General features: G+C 46.9%; 2 protein-coding genes across 8 annotated transcripts in view; one reads left to right on the forward strand and one right to left on the reverse strand.

Annotated features, from left to right (window-relative positions):
* Positions 1-19,649, reverse strand: part of LOC135916335 (heat shock 70 kDa protein 12A-like) — a 184,703-nt gene that overhangs the window by 90,842 nt on the left and 74,212 nt on the right. Inside the window, exon 1 of one of the 5 annotated variants that reach the window (XM_065449700.1) lies at positions 18,752-19,344. The exons of the other annotated variants lie outside the window; for them this stretch is intronic. The gene's annotated coding sequence lies outside the window, so the exon portion shown is untranslated. Of the gene's footprint in view, positions 1-18,751; positions 19,345-19,649 lie in introns of those variants that run through there. 5 annotated transcript variants of the gene reach the window in all.
* LOC135915289 (uncharacterized) overlaps positions 10,268-19,649 on the forward strand; it is a 223,993-nt gene continuing 214,611 nt past the window's right edge. Inside the window, exon 1 of one of the 3 annotated variants that reach the window (XM_070531322.1) lies at positions 10,268-11,461. In XM_070531322.1, the coding sequence (XP_070387423.1) occupies positions 11,410-11,461 (52 nt within the window). In that variant the 5' untranslated portion in view covers positions 10,268-11,409. Of the gene's footprint in view, positions 11,462-14,394; positions 14,463-19,649 lie in introns of those variants that run through there. The other 2 variants (XM_070531325.1, XM_070531321.1) reach the window with 2 other exon arrangements.

The following is a 19,649-nucleotide window of genomic DNA, read 5'->3' on the forward strand; positions in this document are numbered from 1 at the left end:
GAATAGCCAGATGCATACGCGTATGTACAGAGGAATATTAATTTCGGCATGATTAGGTACCACACTTGTAATAACTAGCGAACAAACGACAGCTATCAGGGACAAAGGATCCGTTTTAAGCACAATATCGCTAACTGTAAAAAAAAATGAAAAAAAGAAAACTGCGCGAATAGGTTCTCAACAGTTTTAAAGCCTGGTTGCAAGGAAGCTTTTCAATAAAGAATGGCTTCTGTATCACTAGATTACCAAAAACGCTAAATAAATAGTTGCAGAAAAATATAAGGTGTTTTGGTAAGAGGAAAGAAAAAAACCGAGCTGCCGAATAACTTGTGCGCTGCAGATACACATTAGGAGAGCGCGTCGCAAGGAAAAACACAGGTTGATAAAACTGCTACATGATTACACTTCCAAAAACGGTAAATGACAGACTATCAGCAAAAATCGGAGGCCGTTGTGTATATAGGCTCCTGCCGCGAAACCGGAAAACGAACCTTGCATAATCCATTTTGCTTCTGCATTGCATCGAAAACTCCAGTCGGCATCTCACCTCTGATAATAAGTGGTGTCCAAAGCCCGACGTCTATAACGTGTTTCCAGCTCCCGAGATCGCTTCCGCCGCATTAAACCAGCAAAAAATTAAATTTGTCTCCACCTTTGAATTAAAATTTGGTTCGTGCGAAATATTTGGTCAGTTTAGATATTCGAAAATACCGAATAGTTCCTTTTCAATTAAGGATATGAAAAGGCAGTGAAAAGTATTCGATTATCATTGGAAACTTCGAATATTCGCCTATGCCTACTGTATTGTAATAAAATATGTCAACAAAATCACGCAATATATATGATGTCCGGCTTTTTAACATATGTTCAAAAATTCATTTTTTCACTGAAGATTGTGTTATCTCAAAGAAACAACAACAAAAGAAGGCTATAATATTATTGAGCTTATGACACAGCATTGCAGTACATGTCTCTCAGATCTTTAATAAAACGAATAAAGATTCTACGTAACCGACCGTCGAATTAGATCATTAAACAAAATGGTAATCATGACTTAAAAGGAAGCTTTATCTCGGGGCCAACTACGATGCCGCCCATTCAAATGCATGTAAACCGCAGAAATGCTTTTATGAGCCAGCGGCTCGACCAATTTCAATTAAATTTGTAGCATTTGAGTGAGAAAGGTAAGTTCTAGTGATTGTAGGAAGCAGAATGTGGTCTGTATTGTTTTACAAAATTACCTCAAAATCGATAAGAAAAACAAATTTGAAACCGGACGCTCAATATCCGTAACTCTTCACCAACAATAGATATTGCAGTTCTGTAAACTGCATTTGCGAGAGAATCTAAAGTAGACAAATGTGATTTATGAATTGACAACTTTTAAGTTAGAATGTTTACGATGGTTTGGAAAACGTGTTCTGAAAAACTATTGGCATACTTCAGAGCGGTGTATAAAACACCAATTCTGTGTGCCTCAGATGTATAATTAGGCGCACCTTACAGAGCTGTGATAGCATTTTTCATTGCTGAATTACAGAGTTGTAAACTTCATGGCTTCGTTTATCGAAAGTTTAGAATTTTCAAGAGATTTCATTAAAAATTCGATGGCCTAAATACAAAACTAGTCACTATAATGTAACTTTTTCTCTTGAATGCAATAAACCTCATCAAATTTTATGTAATGTTTCACGAGAAAAACGATTTCTCCGTACCCATTATTTAGTGATAGGAGTCCCCAAGCTAAAGCTTCCTCTTAGATTTGTTGATTGATTTGTCAAATATGTGACAAAAATGTTGCATTGTATTGTTTGTAATATAAATAAATAAATAAATAAATAAATAAATAAATAAATAAATAAATAAATAAATAAATAAATAAATAAATAAATAAATAAATAAATAAATAAGCCGCATTACTATAAGTCCCTCGCGGTAGTTCTAAACATTGCTTCTGAAATGCTCTGTAATTGACACATGCGCGGCGACTTCATGGGGAATAGTAAACTATCGGCGTCCAGAAAAAAAAAGAAGAAAAAAGAAAGAAAGAAAGAAAGAAAGAAAGAAAGAAAGAAAGAAAGAAAGAAAGAAAGAAAGAAAGAAAGGCGTTGTCAAAGGTCTCTGCCCATATACTCGCGAATGGTGCAATTCTTTTCGTGGAAGTTTTAGTGAATTTCCTGATTAGTTCGTAGCAGCTATCAAAAATTATTAGCATTTTGTACCGCTTCATAAAAAATTTTTAATTGGATAATGCGCTTATTAGGTGTTCACCGTGCGAACTTCTTGGCCCGTCATGGAAAGCTTGGTGATAGCGAAAAATAAAAAAAAGCAAACATCGGTAATACACCGCGCGAACAGGTGAAAGGCAAGGAGAGCGCCAAAAAAACGCCCACTGGGCCACTGCCAGGGCCTCGGGTGAGAGCAACCTTTCTGGGAGACGTCCATTGTTCGAGCTGGACAAACACTCGCGGAATCGCCCATTGTTTTGCGACTCTGCCGCGACGGCGATGACCGGCAAGGGCGCGCTGGCGACGATGTGTGTGGCAAGGCCGCTGGGAAACTGGCCCGACGCTCGACACGGGTTCGCACGGGGTGCTCCACTCTCGGCGCCCAAGAGGCGACCTTGACCTCTCGGCCATTGTGTCTTCTTCGTCGGTCGCACCACTCGCTCCTCCTTATTTCGTCTTCGGCCGTTTCGTCGCGCCTGTTCACGTCACACTTTCTCGCGTTAAAAGCGACGAGAAAGAAGCCGCTTTATACGCGTCGGAGAATTCGGGACTGCAAAAGAGATAAGAAAGAAAACGTGATGGGAGACGGAGTGGCTTGTATAAAAATGGCTTCGCGCTCTCCTTCTATACGGCAGATAGCTTTTTCTGCCGGCTGAGGAATCGAAAGAGGCAAGTAAAGTGGGGCTGATGCATAAGTTATTTTTGGCCCAATCAATTAGGCCCACGATGTCGTGGTGGCCGACGAATTTCTCCGAAAGAAAGCAATAAACCGAGAGGTTGAACCATGAGATGCTCCTTCATCGGCGTTGGAACCGTAGAGAAGTACGTATTCTCTCTCTCTCTCTCTCTACTGACTCTCTGCAGACGTGCTGCTGTTTCTCGAACACAATAGTGCTACGGGATTCGAAAATTGTAACATCATTCACGTTAAATGCGAAAGAACGTAGTGCCTTTGACACTTAGTTTTAGTGATGGCGATTCGAAATAAGGCAATTCTTATATCGTGTATGAAGTGCACGCATCAAAAGGTAGCACTCACCGATCGATAATACGTGGTGTCAAAAGACAGTCTGACAACGGCGCCCGATTGCCAGCCCCAAAATGTTCCAAGCAAAATTTTAGCGTTCCACGTATCCTTTCTTTAAAAAAAAAGACCTTTCTTAGTCATTTCGAAAGTAAACTGAGCGTAACGTCAATATATTTTGTGCTTCAATTTAGAGATAGATAGCTTAAAATTATGGTTGTAATCGTAGCGTTGTAATCGATTGCTGCTAAATAGACATGCCTGAAGAACTGACCGAATTCAATTCAGTAATTGCAATTCAGCAATTAGTAGAATCGTGTTAATTATCTAATGACACATTTTTGGTTGTCGTATGCAAATAATATCCGTTGCTTCAAGTAAAACAACATTACAGGCGAACCTCTCTGCATGCTGCGGGCAATTAAAGGAAATATGTGCGCTCTAAAAATATTGTAGAGAGAGAGAGGCACCAAGCTTCTGTACAAGTGGAAAAAAATATGAGGTGATATTCAGGAAATGATTCTTACGTTACAACTGTTCATCAGGGACCACACTCACAAAGCTTTTTGTTCACAAACGCTCTTTGCCAGTGGATGGCTGTTTTCGCATATGTCCAGCATCAGGATGGTATGGTATGGTATTAGGAATAATTCTGGCGCAAGTGCTCTCTGTCGATACGGAAGCAACTATTATTATCATTATTATTTTGCAGCCGCGCCCTGGGTATTAATTCCATTGGCCCGATTTCTTTCGCATCATCAACCGTTCACGAGCACGGCCAATCCTGATAGCAACGTAGGCAGAGAGCCGCTCGGACCACGGATAAAGGACGAAATGGAATAGCATTGGAATAGAATCGTTGTGTTATCTCAACCGATGTGTTCACGATACTTCTCCCACGAAGTGTCGTGTTTGATTGGTCATCACAGCGGCGATCGGGTCGTCCTATAATGACTTGTGAGATCGGCGGCCACTGAGGAGACGCTTACGGTACCTGGGACCGAATTTGCAAAGCTTTTCGTCCGCCAGTTCCCCATTACCATTGGCCAGCCAGTAATATTTTTTGTCCAACATGACAGCTGGCTGGTATGTGCTCTTACGTAGACTGCAATAGCATAAGAACTTCTTGTGAACGCAAGAAAACACTTACACTAGAACTGTTCGTAAGTGCAGTTACCAGTCATGTTGAGCAAGGATATTACTAACCGGTCAATGGCAATGAGTAATTACGTAAGAAAAGCTTTGTGAATTCGGTCCCTGATTTTTCTTTGGTAATGCGAAGTCCTGCCATCAGAAGGCACCTATAAGTGGCGGCACAGTCAGCATCGCTTAGAGAAATTGGAGACTCAATTGTTGTTTACCATCATATTACCCAGGCCAGTGAATGCTGCTAAGCGCACAACACAATTTTTGGTTCAAGCGCTCAATTTCAATGAAGTAAGCAGCACCACCTTGTGTTGCAAGGCAGTCGACACTTTTTACTTGTTCGGCTTCTCAATTTTTCTGGACATGGTACTTTTTTGCTAGCTGCTATTAGTTGCTTTGTCATTGAGCATCTGCCCTCCGTACACGGGCAACAAGAAGTTGGAACACGTGTTTGTCATCCCAGCAAAAAGGTGTAGGTTATTTATTTTCTAATATCGGGTAAACATAAACACGTAAAACGGCCTCCGTACGACGCGGTGTTGCACAGGTAAGAAACAGGACCCGTATTCACATTCAGGTATTAAAAGCAAATTAAAAATATGATCACCCAGGAGGTCAAAAATTCATGTTGCCATCAACATTTTATACGCCCTTGCACCACGGAGCAATGAAATAAACTAGGAGAAAGCATTACGTCACGCGGTCAGCCTGGGCAAGCGAACTTTCTGAGAAGCCATTCCCTCGGAATGTCAGCCAAGCACGTGACTTCTGAGACTCGGTGTATTGACCGGGGATGTTTGGTTCCCGGTAGCTTTTCATCAATTCGCTCTCGTTCGGCTGCCCTGCTCTGCCTGCAGAGCGGGAGCACGTGACGATCACGTGCTAGCCCATACGTACGGCTTCAATCTCGCTGCGCGATGCTCTCTCACAATCCTTTCATTCCTCCATGCTGCCCCAGTTCGGTGGAGATTTAGGGCGCATGGAGACAGGTTGACCATACCCAATGCGTCATAAAGCAAATGTGTGACTTTACGCGTGAAGAGGGCTTAGACGCTCGCACTTAGAACATGTACATCCGAGCGCGAATGTTCAAAATATCTTTGTGCGAGAACGATCTATGGACGCATCGCTTATGAGTCTAGGGCATTTGCGGTGTCCATGCCAGTGTCAATAATACTAGTGCATACAATGTGTTCCTTTTTACTTGGAACTCTTGTTTCTTTAAATAGCCAACAAATTTGACTTTAATTACGTCACTGCAGATGAATTAGCGGCCCAGGTGGACATCATTCGCAAGAGAAAACAGAGCTATTCATTCGTTAATTAAACTAACTACGTTAATTAACTACCTACTTAGAAAGTTTGCGCCATACATTCATATTGTAAACTTCGAGGAACTCGTCATATAAGTCTATATTTATATAGTTGCACCTTTCTACATTTCAATATGGCCATGGAGAGTGAAATAACTGGCGTCAAAGTATCCGTTCAAGCGGCGCCGCTGTTTCTCCGTCCAACCCCCCTGTGACGCAGAAGCGCAGCGTGAGATGAATCCGCCGTCGCGTTGCCGATTGGCGCTTTAGCGCAGCTCCCGCTTGAACGCACAATCACCTGCGGCGGCGAAACAGACCGCTTGATCGTGCGATGTGGCGAAGCTTCATTTTACGCCATCCTAACTACGAGCTTCGTGGTGCCGCCCGCGTAATCAGGCAAATTCCAGAAATCATTGGACGTCACTTATTTCGCTCTACATGGCCATCTTGAAATGCAGAAACACGGAAGCAGACCTTAACAACGCTTCCCTTGAATTTTCCAATGTCAGCATGGGCTGCGAAGTTTATAATTAGGAAGTTGTTTGCTGTAATTAGCTGAATTATTGATGATAATTTTTGTTTTATTCTTATTATTTGCAAATTATGTCCGCCTGTGTGGTCAGATAATGCATCTGTAGCGACGTAATTCGAGCAAATTTTATAGCATTAATAAAGGGAAAATCAGGCATCCACCCGTTCGTAGCAAATGCTATAGCAAGGGAAACCCATACAGGTTCCTCGAAAGAAAAGCCTCGCAGTTAAAGAAAAATTCGTCCCGGACTGGGACTCGAACCCGGGACCACCGCCTTCCCAGGCAGCCACTCTACCATCTGAGCTAACCAGGCGGCTAGCAGATGGTAGGGCGAAGTCGAATTTGTCAACAACTCGAAGCAAAGGCAACAGTTCGACGTAATAGTTCTGTGGAAGCCCACGGGTTTCCGCAGAACTATTACGTCAGTTTGTAGCATGTACAAAAAAAGTGTTTGAAGCAAAAAGCAAACAAGCACTGCATATAGTTCGTTCCACTTTTGCATCGACAATTACCGCGCCTTTTCCTTTAGCCCGTTATAAGAAGTAGCAGCAGAAAAGAGCTCTCCCGGCCGACCTCTCCGTTATCATCTTCACTAAAATCTTTATCTCCCTGTCTCCTCTTCCGGCCATAGCCACATCTCGGGTTCAGCAATGACAGCAACAGCAAAAGAAGTAATTGGAAGCAATCGCTCAAGTTATAAAATGCAACCAGACGATGACAAAGTCGGTTGGTTCTCGTTTTTCTAGTCGCCCTTATCAGGTATCAAGTCTCGGCGATCTTCCGCGATGTAGTATCCGCTGCGGTAACTCAATTACCATAAATGCTCTTCTTCAGAGAGCAACATCGCCGATTTTTTTTTTAATTATGGGGTTTTGCGTGCCCAAACCACGACCTGATTATAAGGCCCGCCGTTGTGGGGGACTTCGGAAATTTGGACCACGTGGGGTTCTTTAATGTGCACCTAAATATAAGTACACAAATATAAGTTTCGCATTTCGCCCCCGTCGAAATGCTGCCGCCGTGCCCGGAATTCGACCCTGCAACCTCGTGCTCAGCAGCCCACCACCATAGCCACTGAGCAACCACGGCGGGTCATCTGCAAATGTGGCAGAAACTATTGTTAACGTTTCGTTAGCGTGTCGCAGTATCCATTTGTACGTATATGAAGACGCAGTTACCCTTTCTGAGGCTTTGAATGAGATAGGAGGCTATGAAAGACTGATTAATCATTCGTTCGCACGCCCTGCAAAACAGCGGCCAGCACATATACCTTGTGGCATAGACAACTTGGTTCACTGGGCGGTGTGTGAAAGAGTTTACATAGATTCATTCCGCAAACTGAGTGAGGTTGTAATCGCAATAATAATTGTAATCGCATTAATATTTCATGACTCGTCAATGCGCAACCTTCTCGCGGAGCAACTTCATTTTATGCTTCAGTGATGTATGAGACAACACTGCATGCCTCCGTCAGGAGCGATGGAAGCATCCACGGCCAAGAATGGAACGGAGCGCTTTAGGTTGTAGCGCCAGAGAAAGCATAGGGCTGAGAATACAGTAGGGCCTTCCAAACGAACAAGGAACGCTGGGTGCAGGAGATCGGCGACCACGAGCTATATAATACACATTTCACTGCCATATACTTGCAAACTTATTTGTGACACTGTTCCTATGGCCGCTCAGCGGCCGCAGCTTCTGCGGTAGCCTACCTTTGTTCAGAAATCAGATATGCCAATTTTTTTCCCCTTTCAAGCCGAAAACACGGGGAGCCTCGTTGCACTATAGGCAGAAGAGAAAGCACGCGAAAGCATGGCGCTGAGAATGCGATCGGCTCCGATACGCGAAACCCACGGCGGAAGAGAAAGCAGCCACTCTGGCGTGGCAGCGTGAACGTGAACTGCGTACACATGCCATCGCTATACCGGCACAAGGGCCCCAACGAGAGGCAGCCGAAGCGACAAAGATGGCGCAGGCCGGCGGAACGTAAAACTTGCACAAAAAACACAAGCAGAAGGTTGTTATCACAAAGATGAGGAAGCGAAGCGAGGGCGTGCAGATAAACAGGAGACCGCCAGGGACAGAATGAAAACGTCGAATGATGATGTGCGGCGGTATTAGCATACAGACATGAGATTGCTGTCTCATTAGTTTTTCTTTTGATAGACAGGTGTCGATCCAGTAATAATATTTCAGTAATCTTTTGTATTTTAATCCTTGCCTATCATTCATCGCTCCCGGCGAGGGCGAACAGCCGCTCGAACCACTGGCACAACGCGAAAAGAACGGGGATCAAATCGTTATCTTAGACCTGTCCTGGAGACAGCACGCGCCATGGAAACCTGAGGTTGTGGTGCTTTGGCATCACAAACAAGTGAAACCATGGAAGCGTTGACCGACACTGTGTCTATGCTGTCGAAAGGTACGTCTCTATTCAGAATTATATGGTATTCGGTGGGGAGAGGGACCTTGCGTTGCCAAAGAAGCGACAGCAGATGACTAACAACAGTTTGCACACTCTGGGACTTGTCCTCAAACAGTAATCGTCGCCTGTCTTGAGCGCCTTTCTTTAACGTTGCACGCGCGGTACTTTCGGGTAACGAACAGTGAAGAATAAATCCCTGCGACATAGCCTCCGTGACAGGATAATTAGCGAGTGGAGAGTGTTATAAAGAAAAGAAAATGATCACGCAAGAAAAATGTTTAGTGTTTGGCGACAAAATAAGCCTCAAAGGGACTAAACTTTTTTTAGCGTGAAGGATGGAAAGGCAGACCTAGCAGTGTGCCGCGTACTTTCGGCGACACGGCGATTGCGTATTGTGTGACCACCCTCTGCACCGGGTTGATTGGTGCGTGCGTGAGTAGTTTGTGGTACCACGTGATCGTTATCTCCGATTTTTGTGGCGCATCCAGTCTGAAGCTTCACGTCCGAAGCCGCGCTGCGCTTTGCGCACGTTTCGAACTGGTCGCAATAACAGATAATTATAGGCACCGCTGTGGAAGGAATCGATACGTACATCATATTATAATTACGGACTGGACAAGTACGCAATCAAAAAAGCAAAAGAAAGGAAAAAAAGAGGGAAAACAAGATATGTTCGTGTCACTCCTTCAAACGCGTTCGAATAAACGTTAGTGTACACTCTTAGGCAAAGTTACACCCTTTGGGGTCTATCTATGCCACACAACGATAATCGTCATCTACATTGCTTGCGTACGTTTCATTTCTTGAAAACGCCGCGCTCGCTACTTTCCTGTCGGTAATGCTATGTCATGCCGATAACGCGCATGTCGTTCGTTACTGGAAAGTACCGGGTTCGCCTCATAAAAAAAGGAAATGCGTACAAGACAGATGACGATTATCGTTGTGTGGAAAAAGGGTGTAATTTTGCTTAAGAGCACTCTAAGAACAGTTTACACCCTTTGGCGTGCCCCTTCTGCCACACAACAATAATCGTCATCTGCCTTGATGCGTTTCCTTTCTTTAACGCTGCGAGCCCGGAACATTCCAGTAAAGAACGGCACGCGCGTTATCAGCATAGAACAGTTTACACCCTTTGGAGTGCCCCTTCTGATAACGCGCGTGCCGTTCGTTACTGGAAAGTTCTGCGCTCGCAGCGTTAAAGAAAGGAAACGCATCAAGGCAGATGACGATTATCGTTGTGTGGCAGAAGGGGCAAGCCAAAGGGTGTAAACTGTTCTTAGAGTGAGTGTATGTGGTCTCACACTCTACACTCTTAGGCAAAGTTACACCTTTTGGATTGCCCCTTCTGCCACACAACGATAATCGTAATCTGCTTTGATGCATTTACTTTCTTGAAAACGCCGCGCGCGATACTTTCCTGTCGGGAATGCTATCGTGCTGATAACGCGCATGCCGTTCGTTACTGGAAAGTACCGGGCTCGCAGCGTTAAAGAAAGGAAACGCATCAAGGCAGATGACGATTATCGTTGTGTGCATGGCAGAAGGGGCACTCCAAAGGTTGTAAACTTTTCTTGGAGTGCAGGAAATAACGAGAAGGGGTTATGCAGACATGCAGCATTTCATCTTCAGACGTGATCCCGAACGACAGGTGACAAGCTTTTTCGTCATCTTCCCCGATGAATCATTAGCAAGGACTGCAGCGACGCCGTCGAGATATAGGCTACGTTCGAAGAGCGACACTGACATAGTGTATCCTCGCAGAAACGACAATGAGTCGGCGTCTAAGTTCGCGCCAAAAGAACCGACCACGCGCCCGTTTCGGCTGCCCGCCCTTTACGAGCACGCGGCCACCGCCAGCACGCGCCAGACGTGCGCGGCCTCCAAAGCGCCGCGAACTCCTTGCCACGCAGGGCACGTTCCTCCGGACCGATGAGCGTCCGGGCGAGCGATGCAGCGACGGGTCCCGGCGGCGGTGGCGCGCCGAGTGATCAGCATATTTCGTGATTCGGCTGGACCAGACACGAGAGCGTGGGAAAGCCCGGCCGATCGCGGACGCGCAGTCACGAGCGAAAGCGAAGCCGCCGAGCGCTCGCTCTCGTCGCGCGCCCACGGGACGGCCGAGCCCAATTGGGGCTGCGTGACGGCGCGCTGGCCAAACGCCGGTTGCCTCCGCCGTGATACTCGGTTTGCGCAGGCGCCGTGGAAAGCGACCGATCACGCGAACCCCGCTTTCGATGGCCCGCGGAAGAGAAAAAAAAGTTTGGCCCAACTGCTAGTTAACGCGAAGGGGAAAAGATGCTGCAGCGGCTCGCGCGTGAGTGCTTCAAACCGAGTCGTATCCACGATGCGAGCGCGTGACCTCGATCGTTCGAAGGAATTGATCGCTTTGTGGTGGCTGCTAAGAAGACTGGACGGGAAGGTGCTCGCCGCTACGAAGCCGCCCAGCACATCACGCAAGCAGTGCAATCAGCAGCGCATCGACCTGAGGACAAAACTGTGGCATATTGCGGACGGGAATCAATGGTCGCAAGTGAGCAGGGTGGAGTTCGAAGGATGAAACACTGCTCAGCGCAATCCGAGTGCTGACAGGAGAATTCAAGGCTAAATAAAGCGCGCCATAGTCTTATCGCATCTTATCATAAATACGCAATCGATGCGATTCAGTTCGCTTCCTGCAAGCCTAATGTGATCTCCGCTCAAATCGTTTCGAGATACACAGAAAGCATTACTGTGTCGTCAAACACATGCATTGCGGCATCGCATCGACAGAAGCTAAAGCAAATACAAGCTTCTCCGGTAAGCGGCATTTCTTTCTTCGGCTGGCTATAGTGCGTTACACTTGTGTAAGCGCCTACATTAGGCTAGATCTAGTGCGAAGATCAGATGGCGAAGTTGAAAATATGTGCTTTCATTTCACTTCCATTACGGATGAAAATTACTTGAAAAAATTTTGGTGGACACGGAAAAAATTTAACGAAACAAAATAGCGGAGGACGTAATGTCACGGATAAGCGCGAGGTTGAGTACAAAGAAGTTCTAACGCATGCTCACACTCTCAGATCTGCAGTGTGTTAGCAGCTCTGTCTTGGTTGCCATTTTATTTCACAATTACAAGTTACTAATTTCCTTTTAACTTATTTTCCATAAAAAAATTATCGTAAAAAAAGTTTTGCACTGCCCGATTCATGGCCGATGCCCCAGAATGGGCTGCGCCATTTCACCAAGGAGCAACAACGACAAACTCTGATTTGGGGTCCGCTTTGATGAGAAAATAAACTGTGAGTCGTTAACATACCGATCTTACCACGCTAAGAACGCATGGACAGCTGTTGTACTGCTATCGCCATATTCATGATCGCGTTTCGCTTAGGCTCAACGCAGTCTTGAGAGAAAAAAAGTCAGCCGCTTCGTGCGTTTTGCCAGAGGGTTACTGGACGACGGGTGGGGGGCAGGGGGTGCTATACTTTGAGGCACTGTGAAACGTGAAACGCTTATGAATGCGCATTCATAACGAGGTCAACACTGATCTCTTTGTGATGAATGAAAGTGAGAAATAAGAAGGCGCAATTCACTCCATATTGACAGGATTTCGACGGACCCCATCTCTGTGCCTCAGACAGAGTTGCTGGACTATCTGAATATCCTATCTACTCACCGCCCTCTTCACCCGTCGCAAGCGATATAAACTGCTTTACCACGCAAATTCCAAAATGCACATAAAACTACGCGAGTTTAACCATAGTTACCATTCGTCCTAATTACTGGAAAGACTGCCACTACAGGCATCCTTTGCGCTACCGATGTCGTGGCGAAACTCGTTGTGGTGTCATCGATCTATTGAACTTTGGAGATAACACACTCTGCAGCTCAAAAACTAAGATTTTCTGGCTCTGACGTATGCATTTTGCACTACCGCCCCTTTTTGTGTGTATGTGTTGGAGTTCTCTTTCTCGCGAATTCGGAAGTCGTAAACTTCCGGTTCAGGTGTGTTCCTTTTTTTCCTCCACTTCCTCAAGGCAGCACCTGGTGAATGGGTGTCGATGTTTATTCGCTTTTCAAAAATTAGTGTTTTCCGCACAACATGGTCTAAACTTTGCTATTACGCGCGCGTGTGTGTGCACAAGAACACAATCCACGTTAACTATGTCTCCACTACGGCGCATTTTTGACCTCAGTGCCTGATAGGAGGATGAGGAAGCAAACCGGAGGAACTGTCGATTAAATTTTGTTCATATTTTTTCTTCCCGCGCTAAGTACAAGACAAAGACAAGGAAGACAACGTCAACGACGAGAGCGCTCTCGTCGTTGTCACGGCCTTCCTTGTCTCTGTCCTGCACTTAGAGAAAAAGAGAGAGAGAGAGAGAAAGAGAGAGAGAGAGAAACGAAAAAGCATGAACAGCAACCAACTACTACCTTTGTCATTTCCTTGATAAAATTTAGTCTGCATGAGCACACAAAATGCAACCAAGCGTAAGGATTCGTGGACGTCAGGTACAGCAGGAAGAGCTATTTGGAGGCGCAAAGAAATCGGTGATCAGAAACGGATTAGTTCTTGCCGATCAAGGGTCAAAATAAAAGGAGCACTCGCCTCAGGTTCAAAGAAAACAAACATATAATGGACTTTTCGGGGCCGCTACGGGTCCCTTGTTCACAGTGAGGATGTGCGCGACAAAGTTCGGTTATTTATACGCTAGGTGGCGCAGAGCGTGTGTGTGTACATCTCGGAAAGGTGACTCCGCGTACGGTTTATCGTGTATGTTCTCGAATGAAAATGTATAAATGGTAAAATGGATAAATAATGATAAATGATAAATGGATGGATGGTGAGAGGGGCGTGGAATCGAGTTGAAGGCATCGCCACAAAATTGCGGCCCAGACTCTGCTTATATAGTACAAAGTGCTGAGCGGCGAATTCGCGTGGGACCGTATTCACTTTGAAAGGCAAAAATTACTGCGAAGATCACTCTGACGTGACACCCATTTTTGGGACTAACTGCGTCACGCGGTGACAACCGACAAACAAGACAGCGGCTCACTGGCATCGACAGAATTTCGGCACTGTCATCACATCGCCACTATCGAGCGCGGTTTTGTTTCAATATACATTTCTATGGCTCTCGCACACTTGGAGAGTAACCCCCGGCAGCGTTACGAGGACTCTTGCAGAGCGCCTCCACATTTAATGAAATCTTCTGATAACGAAGTTCATTTCCTGTTCCAGTGACTTCATTGTAACGAGGGTTTACGGTACATTCTTTTATACCTTGAACGCGTTTGTTTAAAAAGGCCTACGAAATTCTTTCAGTTAAATTGCTGCTTTCGGTAAATTACTGCAGATGTCTTAACTTACCAGGCGGACATAATCTGCAAGTAAGATCAAAGCAATTCATTCACTAATTCTAATTAAACTTAAGGACACACTGAGACACATATTCGTTTCAGAAATTATAAGGATACTGCCATAAATGTCTAGTTCCGTGTTTCTACTTTTCAAAACGACCTTGTAGATCAAAATACCTTCCGTCAACTTGTACGTTGGATTCCCTTCATTACGCACGCGGCACCGCTAAGCGCGGCACGCCGTGCATCCCCCGTGCGACGTGGTAAAAGGCAGCTTCGCCTTATCGCACGACAAAGCGGTGCGTCGCGTCCCTGCTGCCGAAGTGACTATGCGTTCAGTCAGGAGCTGCGCAATGCAGCATCAGCGTGTGAGAAGAGAGTAGCGCTACGGCAGCTTCGTTTTACACAGCACTCCTATTTTGACGTAGAAGGGTTGGAGCCGTGCTACGCGGTGCGGGTGAGTAAGTTGAACGACGCCAGTTAACATGGCTAAGTTGAAATGTAAATACAGGCAACTGGACTAAGCTTCAACATTCCAACAAATGCATGTGCCGTAAGGTTTGTAACTAAGACGCTAACTAATATAGTTATTTTAACGTTAGATTGGATCTCTCGAGCTTTCCTCGCAAATGATGTCCGCTTAGGCAGATAATTAATCTGCAGTAATGAAAGTTGAGTAAACGTTGAAGGCTCTTTTAAAAAAAATAAGATAGACGAATAAAAAAGAGATACCTAAATAGAAGACAGTATATGAACGCCGAGGATCTCCGGAATTCGGTACGTTTCGGTTATACCATATTTATTTGTGTGAGCCGGGCCTGCGCATTTTCTTCTTCTTCTTCTTCTTTCTTCTTCTTCTTCTTCTTCTTCTTCTTCTTCTTCTTCTTATTATTATTATTATTATTATTATTATTATTATTATTATTATACAGCGTGCGGGTCTTACAGGAGTGAGGCTTGTGGCTGCTCACTTATGTAAGTGGCGCTTATAAAAAAAAAAGGAAAAAGATTGGTTTCCCAACTTTTCGCACTCCAATTAAAGTGGGGCTGTGTGTGTTTTAGACAAAGGTGGCCAGTACACATGAAAATACACTATCTACTGGCAGATATTATTTGACGCGTTTCAGCTAAAACAGAAGGCGGCATTCTAGCCTCAGAGCGCTTCTAGAAATGCAGCGCTCTGCTGCTGTTATCCAACCGCTTCAAACATTAAGTGCTCGGCTTTCTTCTAGAATCGGACATTCGTGGGGTATTTTTTGGCGTGAAGCATTTATACCCGTGCCGTATATACGTGCCCTCCACTCGGACGTCGTGACCCCTTTGCGTGTCCTGCTAGACACGCCAAGGCAGTCAAGTCCACCGCCTTCAGCATGTCTTTCTCTCGTCTTAACCGTTTAAGTCCGTCATGCGAAGGTTTCGAAAATCTGTCCGTTAGGTTGCTTGCACACATGGAACACCGGTTAAAGGAGCGACAAAAAGGAGAAAACAGGTGACAAATGCTGACCGACCGTATACTACATCGAGTCCCCACCGCACTTTGATTCGAGGACCCGCAGCGATGCCCCATGTGGGGCACAGCCGCTGAGCCTGAAGTGTCGTGGGCTCGGTTCAGATGGAGTCGGAAAATACGTCGCCGGGAAAAGGGTCTCAGGTGGTCAAAATTAATGCGGATTTCTCCACTACGACAACCCTTCATAACGAAGCCCGTTCTCATGTATACTTTGGTATAGGCTGAAATCACTACATCAACTCCTCAGGGGGCATTTGTTGTTGGCCTTCTTGCATTTGGAAATGCGACAGTGCATTTGTTTTAAACAGCTTTATTTCAAAGTAACGCATGAAATTGCAGCCGCTAAAGTAAAGCGTGATCGCTGTGACCGGTTGCATTGACATGACGAGCATCTGGTACGCCGTGACGCCGGAGCCAAGTGGGGCGACGTGACCGCGTGCGCGCAAACAGCGCCAGCGGTCTCGCGCGCCTCCACCGAAAACGTGAGATCGGACGCCAGCCATGCGCCGACGTCACTGCGTGACCGTAGGACGACGTACGCGCTCTGTGGTATCGAGTGTGTCGTGTTTTAAACGCGATAACAGTTATTCGCGTCTTTCAACTAATCACGCCAGTTGCGTGAAGTTGCGAAAGGCTGCGTGAACTGGTTCCGGCGCGCAACGGCAGATGTAGAGGGATAACCCATTGCCACTTATGGGAGAGGAATTGGTAGCAGAAGCACACACATACACACACAAGAAAAGAAAAACACGCGAAATAAAAGGGGTGGTGAGACACTAGACTTCATATTAGACTGATAAAAAGGCGAAAGAAGTATTTAAGCCTGCATATACGAGTTCTGAAAGAAGACTTTGCCACGAGGTCACTGGACAAAGCAATTACAAATGCGGCTTTTGTGTACTGTTGCACATTCATATAACACAAAGCTTTAGCTGTGAAGTTGGCGTCGTTAATGAGGCGCGTGTAATACCGGAGGTACTAAGCAAAAGAGAAGCGCCTGCCGGTGCAGAATGCAGTCAAGAAAACAAAGTTGCTAAGACGACATCTACGCAAAGCTTCTAAGCAAGGCGACACGTACTGCGGGCGATGTGCAGTGTGTGACCCCGCTTATCCGGGGCGCGCATGCACGCCGGCACAGTCACTGAGCACGGCGCAAACACCAGAAGAGGTCAGCAGCGACATGTCGTTCATACATAGTTCTCGAACGTGCTGAAGTCGAGCGTAACGGCACAAACGCGTAACAAAGCATCGCAGGCGCCGTTCGACGCAGTGAACCGGCGTATCGCTATGTCAACACACAGGGTAACGTAAATGTAAACGCTACGACAGTCGACCCTTCACAGCAGCAGTCATCCTAGCGCACCCACTGCGTTGTAATCAACGCTTGGACGCTTCTTTTGGTGCCAGAAGGAGGCACACAGCGACTCATGAGCGCTCGAATAGGGGTGTTAGGCTCAGCAAGCCGAAGCCAAAAAGGAGCACACTGAAGGTGACCCGTTTTGACTTGGCGATGTAGCGCGCGCGCGCTAAGGAGCTTCTTAATATCCACCCTCTCTCTCTTTTTTTATGTAATACGTGATGTTTCAGAGAACAGCAAGGAGTTACGCCCCAGCCATATCTATTGGACATCGAAGGCCGCTACGGAAGCGCGATCTTGAACGTGCACCGATACACGAGCGCCTAACAGGCGCACGTGAATTGGTTCGCCTCGACCGGCCTGCGTGGTCGTCCTATAACCGAGCTTCTCTCCGATCAGAGAATTGTGCTAGCTGAGGGAAATCGAGCCCCGACCCGTAGAAGGCGAAACCCGACTGTAGTGAATAGCGAAACGCTTTTGGCGGATTTAATGAACGTGACTTGATTTTCAAGACGGCGTAATTTTGCGGATACTTTCACGAATTTGGCTATCGATTTGCAAAAAATTGGTTACGCGATGGGGCCACTTTTGGCAGCGGTGTGCCCCTTCAGCGTGATGGTGATCTCGCGAAAAGTTAGTGCCCATAATTTTTTTTCCTATTTGTAACATTCAGGGGGAAGGGGGGATAAAATATAAAAATAAAAATGATGCAGTTTGCGCTATATATATTCGGGATAGACGGCGGCGCGGACACTGCACAACCCAACGCGGGTGTTGCTGCAGTGTTTACATGCATGCTTTGGATTCGGTAAGGGTTCTTTTGCTCTAATTCTGTTCATTTCTAATGATCCATCCCGCCACACGTCCGATCCCGGCGATAGTGGAACGCGGCTGAGTGCGAGTTAGTGATCAAGAAAGAGAGAGAGAGAGAGAGAGAAGAGAGAATAGCATTCAAATAATCATTACAAAATACGGACTATAGATCTGGCTATATACGAGCACGAGATATACATGCATCGATATCCCTTATCCCCGGTTCACGCACTGCACGTTCATTTCAGCACGTGACTGACCCAAATGGAGGCACACGCGCCTTGTTATAGTCAGCCTTATATCATTTTAAGCTAAAGTGTGAAAATGCTTTTGCGAGGCAGTTAATTAAATTGCAGAGTTTTATATCGGAACAGCCCCAGTTAGGCTATGGGAGACGCCGTAGTGTCGATGGGCTGGAAATTAATTTCGAGCACTCGGGGCTCTTTAATGCATACGTGCACCCAATTCTAGGTACACCGGCGGTTTAGCATGTCACGCACATCAGACGGTAATACTTTACAAAGGCTGAAAGCACCCAAAGGCTGTACCAAGAATTTTGCTACTGGCGCAACTGCATGCGCATGCGTATAAACTCTTAATGGATTGCGAATTGTGAATTTCTAAGTGCTAGGTATGGGATTAACCGCCGCGCTGAGCACCGAGATACAACGTTTCTCAGTGACACGGTTAGTGCCGACCAAGCAGACCTGCGCGTAGCGTCGCTGTTGTGCAACGCGTAGTTTGTGCCCTATTGAAGAGAAGTACAACGCAAAGGCGCGCAAGCACGCACAGGCCGCAAAAGCCACCCGCTGAGCAACTGACGAGAGACATTGCCCAAAGCCTATAGCTCCACAGTTCCCGATAGTCCGTTATTAAGCGCGCTGGAATAGAACCGTTCACGCTAGACTGCTGTGTCAATCGACCGGGCTCGAGCAGGCCCGTCATTTCTGGCCACACCGGCAGCTTCGACTATAAAGACAACCCGCACGGCGTCTTCGCGCCGCCTTGCAATCATGTCAAGGGGAGCAGCCGCGCCGCAAGCAAGCGCTCTCCAGGCAGAGCTCACCGTGAGGCAGTGGACGTCGAGAGCGGCGTATCCTCAAGCGTGGGCTGACCAGGCGGCCAGCGCAGCGGCTCGAATGGCCAGCGCGCGCAGTCCGTTCTGCGGCCGGCCACACGCGCGACGGCCGCGCGGGCAGCGGGGGAAGGGGGGGCGAGAAACCTGTTGCGGCCTTCCCTTTCGGCCGGCCGGCGCGACTATAACGGGCCGCCCAGCGATCGGTTCCTCGCCGAGAAGACACAAAATACGTGACAAGCGCGCGCCCCGCGTTTCTCGGAGGCAGCCTCTTTCGCGGAAGAGCTGTCGCAGCAGATGCGAGGAGCAGCGAGAGCCACAGTTCGGGGCAAGCAGTGAGCGTGACGGCCGAGGCTTGGCTGAGGCGAACACTGGTCGCGGATCCCGGCCGTTTATCGCAGCCGCGGTGAAAGGAGAGATCCTTGTGCGAGTCGCGAACGGCGCTTTCTCGGAGTCGCAGTTTCCTGGTTACTCTGTTTCGCTCGCAGATCCTGGAATACGGTTCTTGAGCGTCTTCAAGGCGGTCCTCTTCCTTTGCCGGAGTGGGAAGCCAAGGGTGCGGTGGTTGAGAAGCGCTACCGTACGAAGAGATTCTTCCCTTGAGTTATACTCTATATCAGACATGCTGTTTGTTGGCGTTAAACCCTGTCGCCCGCAAAAGTGGCTAATTGTTATGGCTACACAGCGAGGAACGTACGCCAACTACCGCTTCGAACAGTCCTCTCCCGGGTCTTCACATATCGCTCTGCCCCCTCGACCCCGTTTGGAAAACGCATCTGACGTCCAAAGGCAAAGTCCAGTTGTGAATGAGGCGGAGATCTCTCCCGCACACCAAGTGGAACTGCCCGCAGCCACCAACGACAAATCGACGTTTGCAGGGAGCCGTACC

This window comes from Dermacentor albipictus, chromosome 1 (assembly GCF_038994185.2).
Source record: "Dermacentor albipictus isolate Rhodes 1998 colony chromosome 1, USDA_Dalb.pri_finalv2, whole genome shotgun sequence".
In the NCBI taxonomy this organism is placed as follows: domain Eukaryota; kingdom Metazoa; phylum Arthropoda; class Arachnida; order Ixodida; family Ixodidae; genus Dermacentor; species Dermacentor albipictus.